Source organism: Aquarana catesbeiana, linkage group LG07 (genome assembly GCF_042186555.1).
Source record: "Aquarana catesbeiana isolate 2022-GZ linkage group LG07, ASM4218655v1, whole genome shotgun sequence".
NCBI classification, from domain to species: domain Eukaryota; kingdom Metazoa; phylum Chordata; class Amphibia; order Anura; family Ranidae; genus Aquarana; species Aquarana catesbeiana.
Window position 1 is genome coordinate 37151081 of NC_133330.1, and position 13945 is coordinate 37165025.

Sequence of the window (13945 nt, forward strand, 5' to 3'; positions counted from 1 at the left end):
CAGTGTGAACCGAGCCATAAGCAGGTCATAGACGGATTGAAATTCGGCCGGTTCAGCAGGATCCGGATGAATTTCGATTAATCTATGGACTTCAGTACAACCAGCCTGTCAGGTTTTTTTCATTCGATGGGGGGGGGGTGCTGATGGGGGAATCGAGCAATTAATTGAGCACTTTAACCCATGGTTAAAGTGATTGTAAAGGTTGTTGTTTTTTTTAAATTACAAACATGTCATACTTACCTCCTCTGTGCAAGGGTTTTGCACAGAGCGACCCTGATCCTCCTTCTCTGGGGTTCCTCAGCAGCGCTCCTGGCTCCTCCTCTTCTTGAGTACCCCCCACAGAGAGCCGCTTTCCATGGGGGTGCTCGTAGATAGCAGCGGGAGCCATTGGTTCCAGCTACTGTCAATCAAATCCAGTGACACAGGAGCCGGGGGGGCGGGGCCTGAGTCCTGCTGTCTGTCAATGGACGCAGTAGCAGTATTCGGCTCTGCCCCCCAGCTCCGTGTCACTGGATTTGATTGACAGTAGCTGGAACCAATGGCTCCCGCTGCTATTTATCTATTTAATGAGGACCCGAGACAGCGGCTGGAGCTGCTGTGCTTGTCCCCATCGCTGGAACGATCGGGTTCAGGTAAGTAAAAGGGGGGTGCTGGAGGGGGGGGCTGCTGCACTACAGAAGGTTTTTCACCTAATGCATAAAATGTATAAGGTGAAAAACCTTGAGGATTTGCAACCCCCGATTAAAGTGGGAGTCAACTCCCATCTCTGACTTTTACCTATAGGTAAGCCTATAATAAGACTTACGTACCTATAGGTACTGTAGATATTTGCTAAACGTGCCCGGTTTAGAAGATATTTTCTGTACATGGAGCCAGTGACATCCCTGGCGCATGAGCTCGGAAGGAACGTCCACCCAGTGACATCATCCCAGCTCCAGCCAGTCACAGAGCCAGAGTCTGCGGACCCGGAAGGAAGACCGGGTTACGATGGAAGCACCTGCAGCGGTGACAACTCAGCGCTGGAAGGCTTCATTTTCAGGTAAGTTTAACATAATGTGCTAGTATGCGATGCATACTAGCACATTATGACATTATCCTTCAGGTTTGAAAAAATAAATGAAATGGGCAGCGGTTTACTAACGCTTTAACCACCTCCCGCCCGCTGCATAGTCAAACGACGGCAGGCTGGAATCCCTCTCGTTCTGGGGCGACGTCATATGACGTCGCCCCAGTCTCACCGTTCTCGCGTGCCCAAAGGGTGCACAGCGCGACGATTGCGGGTGCACCATGTCCCTGGGACACGACACGACCCAGATCACAGTAAAGAGCCGATGAGGCCGTTCTTTACCGATGTGATCGGCTGTGTCCAATCACAGCCGGTCACATGTAAACACAAAAGTGCCGGTAATCGGCTCTCCTCTCCTCACACTGACAGCAGAGTGTGAGGAGAGGAGAGCCGATCAGTGTCATCTCCCCACAGGGGAGACCTGTACAGATAATCAGTTCCCTGATCATCAGTGCAGCCCCAACAGTGATGCCAGTCAGTGACCATCTGTGATGCCAATCTGTGCCCATCAGTGATACCGATCTGTGCTCATCAGTAATGCCAGTCAGTGCTGCCTTTCAGTGCCCATCAGTGCCTGCTCATCAGTGCCGTTTATCACCTATCAGTGTTAATTAGTGCCACATCAGTGCAGCATAATAGTGCCTTCTCACCAGTACCACCTCATCAGTGCCCATTAGTGAAGGAGAAAAATTACTTATTTACAAAATTTTCTGACAGAAATTAAGAAGCTTTTTTTTTTTTCTTCTAAATTTTCGGTCTTTTTTTTAGCAAAAAAAAAAAAACGGTGATTAAATACCACCAAAAGAAAGCTCTATTTGTGTGAAAAAACTATGAAAACGTAATTTAGGTACAGCGTTGCATGACCGCACAATTGTCAAAGTGTGACAGCGCAAGGGGGTAAAAGTGCCCAGTATTGAAGCGGTTAAAGGAAAGAAAATTGCATGGCCTGTCTTAGACCTAGGCAGGCCATACACGGGTCGAATTTCGAAAGAATTTTCATTCGAAAATCCTATCTAAGAATTTTTGTTCGTATTTAGCACCATTAGTGGGCTGCAGCAACAGCCGATTTTTGTGCGGCCATCGAATTTGAGTAATCGGACATGTTGGAAATTTTTTGAAAAACAAACGATTTTCTAATCCATGATGGGAGAATCGTGCGAGAATTGTAATTGAAAAAGAAATGCGCATGTGCAAGAAAAGAAAATTCCCGGAAAGAAAAGAAGATTCCCAGCCACAAAAATTCTTTTCTGTAGCAACATGAGGTGAAATTGAAGGCTTGGTTGGCCGAATTTCGAAATCAATGGTGGCGCCATCGGATCACAAAACGCACACATTTTCTGATTTTCAAAAGAAAATTCTTTCGAAATTCAAGCCATGTATGGCCAGCCTAACTGCACTTAGTAAATCACAAAGAACTGATCAGACACGCCCCCTGGGGATGAGAGGTGTGGCCGTTACTCAGCTCTGCTAGCACAGAGCACTGGTGTGTGAGTAAAGGAAGCATTTTCATGGGGTGAAAATGGACTTTAAAGCCTTCCCTAGCAGTCACAAATCATGCCATGTGGCGGTACAGGACTATAAAGAGATAAAAAGGCGTGAGACTTCAATTGCACTTCAAAATTCCCGAGTCAATGAGCCCCAGTGAGCTCTGTAGACGTTCGTTCCTTTGATTTAAGTGTTACAAGTTACATGTTAAAAATAATCAGAGCCATTCCAGCAGCCATTCAAACAATCGTTCAGCCTTTATATAAAACCGTTTCATTGTATACAGACCCGACAATTGCTGAGCTCCTCCGCTGATAAGATGATCGTCCCGCATTTCTTCCCCGGAATCCCCCTGGGTGAGGAAAGTAAAAAAACATAAGTAAAAAGATAAAAGGATAGACAGAAACACAACCATTTATCAACACAGACACCTGATTGGTTCTGCTCATAGAGACCCAGAGCGGATGACAGATTGAGGTCTGAGGCCATTGTGCTGCGGCAGACATGCAATTACTGTCTGTCTATCTTTCGCCTCAAAGGTTTACTGCTGCCCCTTTAAAGCTTGTTAGGCGCAAATGACAAACACACTGGTGGAGATAGAAAGTAATTTCGGCAATCCCGCCAGACTCGGGCGGCAGGAATGCGTTCCGCCATTTTACCACCCCGCACTGCGCTCCTTCATCTCTCTTCATTTAGTCCCTTTCCTTGAAGTGGGTGAAAAGATTTCCCTCGGTCGCTCCAGAATAAATCTTTATTTGTGACCTTTTACTTTCAATCTGCCTGAAACATAAATACTGTGCTGGGGGCTATTCCCAAGGAGCTCGGTGGAGGTCTTAAAAAAAAAAAAAAAACACCAAAGAGTCCTCCATCCGTCTGCAATGGTATTCATCATTTTGGTTGGTGGTCACCTTCGCTGATTTTTGCTCGCTGGTCCTTGAAGAAGACGAGGGTCATTGTTCAGAAATAGCTACTGATTGACTCTTTAAGTCGGTGTTTGTCAACTCATTAGATGGAGGGGGTCTTAACTGCTGCCCTAGGACCACAGATAATATTTAGTATATGTAATGCTACAGAAGACTGTCAGAGACTGCAGACCTACTACAAGAGATGGTCAGAGGCTGCAGACCTACTATAAGAGATGGTCAGAGATTGCAGACGTGATACAAGAGATGGTCAGAGGCTGCAGACATACTACCACAGATGGTCAGAGATTGCAGACGTGATACAAGAGATGGTCAGAGACTACAGACATACTATAAGAGATGGTCAGATACTGCAGACCTACTATTAGAGATGATCAGAGGCTGCAGACATACTTAAAGAAATGGTCAGAGTCTGCAGACATGATACAATAGATGGTCAGAGGCTGCAGACTTGATACAAGAGATGGTCAGAGGCTGCAGACTTGATACAAGAGATGGTCAGAGGCTGCAGACATACTACAAGAGATGGTCAGAGGTTTCAGACATGATAGAAGAGATGGTCAGAGGCTGCAGACATGATACAAGAGATGGTCAGAGACTGCAGACATGATACAATAGATGGTCAGAGGCTTCAGACTTGATACAAGAGATGGTCAGAGGCTGCAGACATACTACAAGAGATGGTCAGAGATTTCAGACATGCTACAAGAGATGGTCAGAGGTTTCAGACATGCTACAAGAGATGGTCAGAGGTTTCAGACATGATAGAAGAGATGGTCAGAGGCTGCAGACATGATACAAGAGATGGTCAGAGACTGCAGACATGATACAATAGATGGTCAGAGGCTTCAGACTTGATACAAGAGATGGTCAGAGGCTGCAGACATACTACAAGAGATGGTCAGAGATTTCAGACATGCTACAAGAGATGGTCAGAGGTTTCAGACATGCTACAAGAGATGGTCCGGGGCTTCAGACTTGATACAAGAGATGGTCAGAGGCTGCAGACATAGTACAGGAGATGGTCAGAGGCTGCAGATATGATACAAGAGATGGTCAGAGACTGGAGACATAGTGCAGGAGATGGTCAGAGGCTGCAGAGCAACTACAGGAGATGATCAGATGCTAAAAACCTACTATGGGAGATGGTGAGATGCTGCAGACATGCAATAAGAGATGACCAGAGGCTGTAGATATGATACAAGAGATGGTCAGAGGCTGCAGACCTACTACAGGAGATACTCACATAGGTGAAAAACAATGCAATATCAATCTGCACTATTCACAGTAGCACAATTAAATGTGTATATAAGATGTGAAAAATCACAACTAAAAAACATATTCATGAAAATGTGAAAAAAGTGTCCATAAAAATAATGTCCATAACACATATATAAAATGATCCCATATATATAAATATATATATATATATATATATATATATATATATATATATATATAGATCTATATATATATATATAGATCTATATATATATATATATATATATATATATATATATATATATATATATATATATAGTACAATAACTCAGGTCCAGTGTAATAATCCGGTGTATTTAGCCAAAATGCACTAAACACCATTTATCCTTCCAATATTTTTTTCCTAATCCCAATTGGACAATCTTTGCTTGCAAACTAAAACATATGCTCATGTCTGTGGTGTTCCTGTGTGTCGCTTCGCTGTATTAAAAGGGGTGAAAGAAAGTTTAAATCTAAAAATAATATCGGAGATTCTAGGCCTAATAGCAGCCTCATACCTTGTACGAAGCACTTGTATTCGATGATCTTACATTTGGGAGAACTGGGTGAGGACTTTAAAGACTTTGGAGCAGAGAGAGACTCTCATCTCGGGAGGTACCCTTTAATGGTGGTCACACATGCTTCAATATTTTTATCCAATCAACATGTGATTCGATTAAAACGATTGAATATACAAACAAGTGAGTAGACATAACTTCAATTCTAATCAATTTAGACTCAAATTCGATCAGATTTGATGAAACAAAATAAGTCAGGCAGGGTGGAATATTATAGATCATTTTGGATCACTCTGCAGCATCAAGATACTTTCCTCATGAATACGATCATATTTTGATACACTTTATTGCCAAAAGTATTGGGACACCTACCTTTACACGCACATAAACTTTAATGACATCCCAGTCTTATGCCCCGTACACACGGTTGGACTTTGTTCGGACATTCCGACAACAAAATCCTAGGATTTTTCCGACAGATGTTGGCTCAAACTTGTCTTGCATACACACAGTCACACAAAGTTGTCGGAAAATCCGATCGTTCTGAACGCGGTGACGTAAAACACGTACGTCGGGACTATAAACGGGGCAGTGGCCAATAGCTTTCATCTCTTTATTTATTCTGAGCATGCGTGGCACTTTGTCCGTCAGATTTGTGTACACATGATCGGAAATTCCAACAACGGATTTTGTTGTCGGAAAATTTTATATCCTGCTCTCAAACTTTGTGTGTCGGAAAATCCGATGGAAAATGTCCGATGGAGCCCACACACGGTCGGAATTTCCGACAACACGCTCTGATCGGACATTTTCCATCGGAAAATCCGACCGTGTGTACAGGGCATTAGTCCGTAGGGTTCAATATTGAGTTGGCCCGCCCTTTGCAGCTATACCAGCTTCAACTTTTCTAGGAAGGCTGTCCACAAGGTTTAGGAGTGTGTCTATAGGAATGTTTGACCATTCTTCCAGAAGCGCATTTGTGAGGTCAGGCACTGATGTTGGACAAGAAGGCCTGGCTTGCAGTCCCCGCTCAGAACACCTTTGGGATTAAATAATCGGGTTGAGGTCAGGACTCTGTGCAGGGCAGTCAAGTTCCTCCCCAAACTCACTCATACATGTTTTTACAGACCTTGCTTTGTGCACTGGTCCAACTCATTGGAGGGGGGATTATGGTGTGGGGTTGTTTTTCAGGGGTTGGGCTTGGCCCCTTAGTTCCAGTGAAGGGAACTCTTAAGATGTCAGCATACCAAGACATTTTGGACAATTTCATGCTCCCAACTTTGTGGAAACAGTTTGGGAATGGCCCCTTCCTGTTCCAACATGACTAAGCACCAGTGCACAAAGCAAGGTCCATAAAAACATGGATGAGTGAGTTTGGGGTGGAGGAACTTGACTGGCCTGCATAGAATCCTGACCTACAGACTAAGACTGGGATGCCATTAAAGTTCATGTGCGTGTAAAGGCAGGTGTCCCAATACTTTTGGTAATATAGTGTAGATCAGAATATGAGATTACATGGTGCAAACAGAGATGCAATCGGTAGTAGAGTAAATTATGGCCATACCTTACTATCCTTACTATCGATGGAAATCCCTTGTGTGTGGCATATGGATCGAATGGGCTGTTGACTATAGATTGATTATATCGGAAGAGGTGAATTGGAAAATAAATCGATCATTGCATCTTTCTAGGTTCTCTACCTGCTGCTCCAATGATGTGCTGGAAGTGGAAGAAAATCTCTATGTAAGCCATGATTCACTGGACTGTCAGCTCCTACAGGGCTATGAACGCTCTGTGTGACAGTGCTGATTGGTCCGGCACTGTCACATGGAATAAGTCACATGCTCCTCCATACCTGGAAGTACTGGGTATTTCCTTAGGCTCAAGGTACTAAACAGAGCACAAAGAAATAGCAGACTCTTGTCCGGGTAAAGGACAGGTTTCCAATAAAAGTGACCATTTATTTTATCTTGAGATATAAAAGACAGAAATTGGTTACATGCTACACAACCTGTGACTTTTTTGTAACAAAAAGCGCTGCCAAACGATCGGAAGAATCCATCCAGCATCCTATTAGGACGCTGAAGCACATATAGATTGCGCTGTCAAGACAATACATTTAATTTCCACCGTCAGGTGATGCCTGAAACTGTTTTCCCGCAGCTTCAAATGAAATAGATACAAATGTCTCCTCGATCCCCCAAGAAAACCAATTTCCTCCCGTGGTCTGACGAAAAAAAAAAATGTCTGTAGCAGGAAATATTCTACCATTAGCTACAAGCTGAACCCAATCCCGTCTTGCCAACCATTAAACGTTTCCCAAATTATATATTAGTGTGAAACACAGAGGCAAGCTGCCGAACATGACCAGCGAGTTCCCGGGATATCGGCCTAATTGAAATAAAGGATATTGCTTTAAAATGAGGAGCTTTTCAGATCATTAGGGGCTCACACATTCAACGCCTGCTCCTGAATGGACTCTGCCAGGCATATCTGTTACAGGGCTGGTGTTGGAGGCACTTGGCGGGTGTTAATAGAGCATTTTTAGTTTCCTCTTATTTGACATCTGCGTGTGCGAGGCCTAAGGCTGGCCAAAGACATCAGAGGACGGTTGGACATGCATGCCCTCAGCAGACCATTTGTTCCTCTTCATGTAAATGGAGGGGGGAAAGGAGGAAGAAGTGAGCAGGAAATTCCTCCAAAAATGTTCAGCTGAAGGTTGGTCTGGAAAAATTCCAGGTATGTATATCTTATCCTTCTCTTATCTTACATAGGTACAATAGGTCCAGCTTGGATCAATGTAACTACCATATATACTCAAGTATAAGTCGAGTTTTTCAGCACATTTTTTTGTGCTGAAAATGCCCCCCCTCGGCTTATACTCGAGTCAAGCACTTTTCTGCAGCAGAGAATGACATTTTCCGAACCGACTTTGGGACCCCGTATCTCAGGGCCACTTGGTGCTAGAAACCCCAGATTTGGTGTGCAAACCCAACGGAACTAGCACTACAACATATCCAAAGTTCCTAGCACCAAGTGGCCCCGAGATACGGGGCCCCAAAGTCGGTTCGGAAAATGTCAAGCACTTTTCCGCAGCAGAGAATGACATTTTCCGAACCGACTTTGGGGCCCTGTATCTCGGGGGCCACTTGGTGCTAGGAACCCCAAATTTGGTGTGCAAACCCAGTGGAAATCGCACTACAAGCTGGGGTTCCTAGCACCAAGTGGCTCCGAGATACGGGGCCCCAAAGTCGGTTCGGAAAATGTCATTCTCTGCTGCAGAAAAGTGCTTGACATTTTCCGAACCGACTTTGGGGCCCCGTATCTCGGGGCCACTTGGTGCTAGGAACTTTGGATATGTTGTAGTGCTAGTTCCGCTGGGTTTGCACACCAAATCTGGGGTTTCTAGCACCAAGTGGCCCTGAGATACGGGGCCCCAAAGTCGGTCAACTGTGTCCATCTGCAGCAATGTCATTTCGGGACCCTTTGGGTTCCAGAGACCCCAAATTTTGGCTGCAGCTAGGGGACATCTAGGAACCCTTAACCTCCCTGGCGGTATGATTATTTCGGATTTTAGGTGCTGAAAGCGGTACAATTATTTTGCATGGAAATTTGGCGTTTTATATTGTAGGTCTGTAATTCTTAACAATAACACACTTAAATCTCTCCAAACAAGAGTCTAGTAGATATCCTGGGCATGATAAAGTTTGAAACACAAAAACATAAATTATAATATAATAAAAATAAATAAATAATTTAAAAAAATAAAAATAAATAGTAATAAAATTAATTTCCACACGATTCACTATCGCTCAATTCTGCAAGTGTTCTAATTTACTATCGGTGTTTTCTAGCTGGTCTAAAGCCATTTTTGACGTAAAGGGACACTTTTTGGTTGCTATGGACAATCTCCAGTTTCCAGGCAGAAAGAACAGTATATGCAATATAAAACTGCATGCAGGGCATGGGCCAAAGCACCGGGGACAAAGGGGATGTGAAATCATTTCATACAGTACTGTAATCTGTAAGATTACAGTACTGTATGTGTTATGATTTTACACTTTTTTTGAATTTGCCGCCAGGCTCCGCCCCCGTGCGTCGCGCCGCTCGCAGGGAACGGAGCCTGGCACGGAGAGGCTTCGGAGGAGGACGGAGCCCACGGACACTGCGGGGGACATCGCAGGATCCCGGGGACAAGGTAAGTAAGGAGGCACCAGGATCCTGCGATGTAATCCCGAGTGTGGCTCGGGGTTACCGCTAATGGTCCTGAATTTTAACCCCGAGCCACACTCGGGAAAACCGCCAGGGAGGTTAACTACCGAGTTTGAAGTTCGGGGGACCTATGGTTGCAAATGGGCACAGTGAGGCTGCAAATGGGCATTGTTGACCCTCTTTTCCACTTAAAGTAGCTTTGTGGTAAAATTAGATGCCTTGGCTTATATTCGGGTCGGCTTATACTCGAGTATATACGGTATGTATATATACTGTACAGGGGTGTGGAAATTAAAAACTACTCGTCCAAGGGACTAAAACAGAGTTCCAATATACTTGTCCCTCATGACAATCTGCTTGTCCTGATAAAAAAATATTTTTTTTCCCCAGAATGAAGAATACTTATGCCGTGCACACACGACCGGACTTTTCGACAGCCAAGGTCCGACGGAACGAATCCGTCGGACAATTCGATCGTGTGTGGGCTTCATCGGACCTTTTCTGTCGAAAAATCTGACAGACCTTAGAAATAGAATATGTTTCAAATCTTTCCGACGGACTCGAGTCCGATCGAAAAATCCGTTCGTCTGTATGCTAGTCCGACAGACAAAAAATGACGCTAGGGCAGCTATTGGCTATCAACTTCCTTATTCTAGTCTGGTCGTACGTCATCACGTTCGAATCAGTCGGACTTTGGTGTGATCGTGTGTAGGCAAGTCCGTTCAGAACTCCGTTGAAAAGTCCTTCGGAGTTCAGTCCGCCGAAAAATCCGCTCGTGTGTACGTGGCATTAGGGTTGATGGTTTTTATTAGGCAGAGGTGCTTTTAGGGATGTCTGGGGCTTTGAAAAATGAAAGGGGCTTTATGGCGACTTTTTTGCTTGAAAGGTCTTTATGGACCTTGGTTTGTGCACTGGTGTGCAGTCATGTTGGAACAGGAAGGGGCCACCCCCAAAATGTCTTGGTATGCTGACGCCTTAATGCCGCGTACACACGGTCGGATTTTCCGACAGGAAATGTTGGATGTGAGCTTGTTGGCGGAAATTCCGACCGTGTGTAGGCTCCATCGAACATTTGCTGTCGGACTTACCGCCAACAAATGTTTGATAGCAGGTTCTCACATTTTCCGCCATCAAAACTTTGTTGTCGGAAAGTCCGATCGTGTGTATACAAGTCCGTCGCACAAAAGTTCACGCATGCTCGGAATAGAGCAGAAGGAGCCGCACTGGCTATTGAACTTCCTTTTTCTCGGCTCATCGTACGTCTTGTACGTCACCGCGTTCCCACGTTCGTAATTGTTGGCCAACATTTGTGTGACCGTGTGTATGCAAGACAAGTTTGAGCCAACAACCTTCGAACAAAAATCCACGGTTTTGTTGGCGGAAAGTCCGATCGTGTGTACGCGGCATGAGAGTTCCCTTCACTGGAACTAAGGGGCCAAGCCCAACCCCTGAAAAACAACCCCACACCATAATCCCCCCTCCACCAAATGATTTGGACCAGTGCACAAAGCAAGGTCCATAAAGACAAAGATGACAGAGTTTGGGGTGGAGGAACTTGACTGGCCTGTACAGAGCCCTGACCTCAACCCAAACACCTTTGCCTCACCTTGCAAATGCGCTTCTAGAGGAATGGTCAAACATTCCCATAGACACACTCCTAAACCTTGTGGACAGTCTTCCCAGAAGAGTTGAAGCTGTTAAGGGTGGGCCAAATCCATATTGAACATTACGGACTAAGACTGGGATGCCATTAAAGTTCATGTGTGTGTAAAGGCAGATGTCCCAATACTTTTGACAATATAATGTATGCTTTTAACAGTATATATTGGAGTAATTGTCTCATTAAGACTCTGTAAAGTCTGGATCTTTTTTTTTTCTTTTTTCGAGGTTTTCATTTAAATAGAAATGCGGATTTGGGCTTTAAAACAATTCTGTTGCTATGCCCTACATTGACAAGTCACAGGTTCACTTTAAGATGATAAGTGACATATATAATCTATGGAGATCTGTGAGCGCAGTGCCCCAAGGCAGACACAAGCCTTATGTAAGAAAAAAAAGCTCATTAATGAGATAGTTGTCCAGAATTGGAGCAAACAGAACAGTTCATCTCCCTGCACAAATCACGCGGATTAGCTCGCTCCATCCAAATTAGCAGCTCATTAGGGCGGGTGTCCTGCTTGCACGAGCGGCTACAAATTGTGGTGGCAAATGAAAAAAAAATCACTGACAGGTCATTAACACAGGAGATAAAAATAAATAAATAAACCGGAGCCGGCAAAAAGTGGCATTTCACAAGCCCCATCGGCTAATGAACAATCTTCCTAAGATGACAGGAAGAGATATCCTGTCAAGGAGCGAATACAAGCTTGCCTTACCAAAGGACATTCCATTCCCTGCCTGCAAAGCTGCAAATTTCTGACTTGATTAACAAATATTTTAAAATGTTTTATAGACATTTAAAGAGAACGAGTCACCTTGTTGGAGAGTGGGCCTATAAGTTTGGGGGAAGAGGGCTGTGACATGCTACATGAGTTTGGGGGAAGGGGGCTGTGACATGCTACATGAGTTTGGGGAATAGGGCTGCGACATGCTATATGAGTTTGGGGAAGGGGGCTGTGACATGCTACATGAGTTTGGGGAAGGGGGCTGTGACATGCTACATGAGTTTGGGGGAAGGGGGCTGTGACATGCTATATGAATTTGGGGAAGGGGGCTGCGACATGCTACATGAGTTTGGGGAAGGGGGCTGTGACATGCTATATGAGTTTGGGGGAAGGGGGCTGTGACATGCTATATGAATTTGGGGAAGGGGCTGTGACATGCTACATAAGTTTGGGGAAGGGGGCTGTGACATGCTGCATGAGTTTGGGGAGGGGGGCTGTGACATGCTACATGAGTTTGGGGAAGGGGCTGTGACATGCTACATGAGTTTGGGGAATAGGGCTGCGACATGCTATATGAGTTTGGAGAATAGGGCTGCGACATGCTAAATAAGTTTGGGGAATAGGGCTGTGACATGCTATATGAGTTTGGGGAATAGGGCTGCGACATGCTATATGAGTTTGGGGAATAGGGCTGCGACATGCTATATGAGTTTGGGGAATAGGGCTGCGACATGCTACATGAGTTTGGGGGAAGGGCTGCGACATGCTACATGAGTTTGGGGGAAGAGGCTGCGACATGCAACATGAGTTTAGGGAAGGGGGCTGCGACATGCTTTATGAGTTTGGGGAATAGGGCTGCGACATGCTATATGAGTTTGGGGAATAGGGCTGCAACATGCTACATGAGTTTGGGGGAAGGGCTGCGACATGCTACATGAGTTTGGGGGAAGGGGCTGCGACATGCAACATGAGTTTGGGGAAGGGGGCTGCGACATGCTATATGAGTTTGGGGAATAGGGCTGCGACATGCTATATGAGTTTGGGGAATAGGGGTGCGACATGCTATATGAGTTTGGGGAATAGGGCTGCGACATGCTACATGAGTTTGGGGGAAGAGCTGCGACATGCTACATGAGTTTGGGGGAAGGGGCTGCGACATGCAACATGAGTTTGGGGAAGGGGGCTGTGACATGCTACATGAGTTTGGGGAAGGGGGCTGTGACATGCTACATGAGTTTGGGGAATAGGGCTGCGACATGCTATATGAGTTTGGGGAATAGGGCTGCGACATGCTATATGAGTTTGGGGAAGGGGCTGTGACATGCGACATGAGTTTGGGGAAGGGGGCTGTGACATGCTACATGAGTTTGGGGAATAGGGCTGCGACATGCTATATGAGTTTGGGGGAAGGGCTGCGAAATGCTACATGAGTTTGGGGGAAGGGCTGCGACATGCTACATGAGTTTCGGGGAAGGGCTGCGACATGCTACATGAGTTTGGGGGAAGGGGCTGCGACATGCAACATGAGTTTGGGGAAGGGGGCTGTGACATGCTGCATGAGTTTGGGGAGGGGGGCTGTGACATGTTGCATGAGTTTGGGGAAGGGCCTGTGACATGCTACATGAGTTTTGGGGAAGGGGGCTGTCACATGCTACATGAGTTTGGGGAGGGGGGCTGTGACATGCTACATGGGTTTGGGAGGGGGGGGGCTGTGACATGCTATATGAGTTTTGGGGAACGGGGCTGCAACATGCTACATGAGTTTGGGGAAGGGGGCTGTGACATGCTACATGAGTTTGGGGAAGGAGGCTGCGACATGCTACATAACTTTGGGGAGGGGGGCTGTGACATGCTACATGAGTTTGGGGAAGGGGGCTGTGACATGCTATATGAGTTTGGGGAGGGGGGCTGCGACATGCTACATGAGTTTGGGGAGGGGGCCTGTGGCATGCTACATGAGTTTGGGGAAGGGGCTGTGACATGCTACATAACTTTGGGGAGGGGGGCTGTGACATGCTATATGAGTTTTGGAGAAGGGGGCTGCGACATGCTGCATGAGTTCTGGGGAAGGGGGCTGTGACATGCTATATGAGTTTT

The 13945-nt window shown here is 45.6% G+C and overlaps 1 protein-coding gene across 1 annotated transcript in view; it reads right to left on the reverse strand.

Moving 5' to 3' along the window:
• CPNE9 (copine family member 9) overlaps positions 1-13945 on the reverse strand; it is a 468155-nt gene that overhangs the window by 102215 nt on the left and 351995 nt on the right. Inside the window, exon 9 of the mRNA XM_073591994.1 lies at positions 2840-2903. Within this exon, the coding sequence (XP_073448095.1) occupies positions 2840-2903 (64 nt within the window). The remainder of the gene's footprint in view (positions 1-2839; positions 2904-13945) is intronic.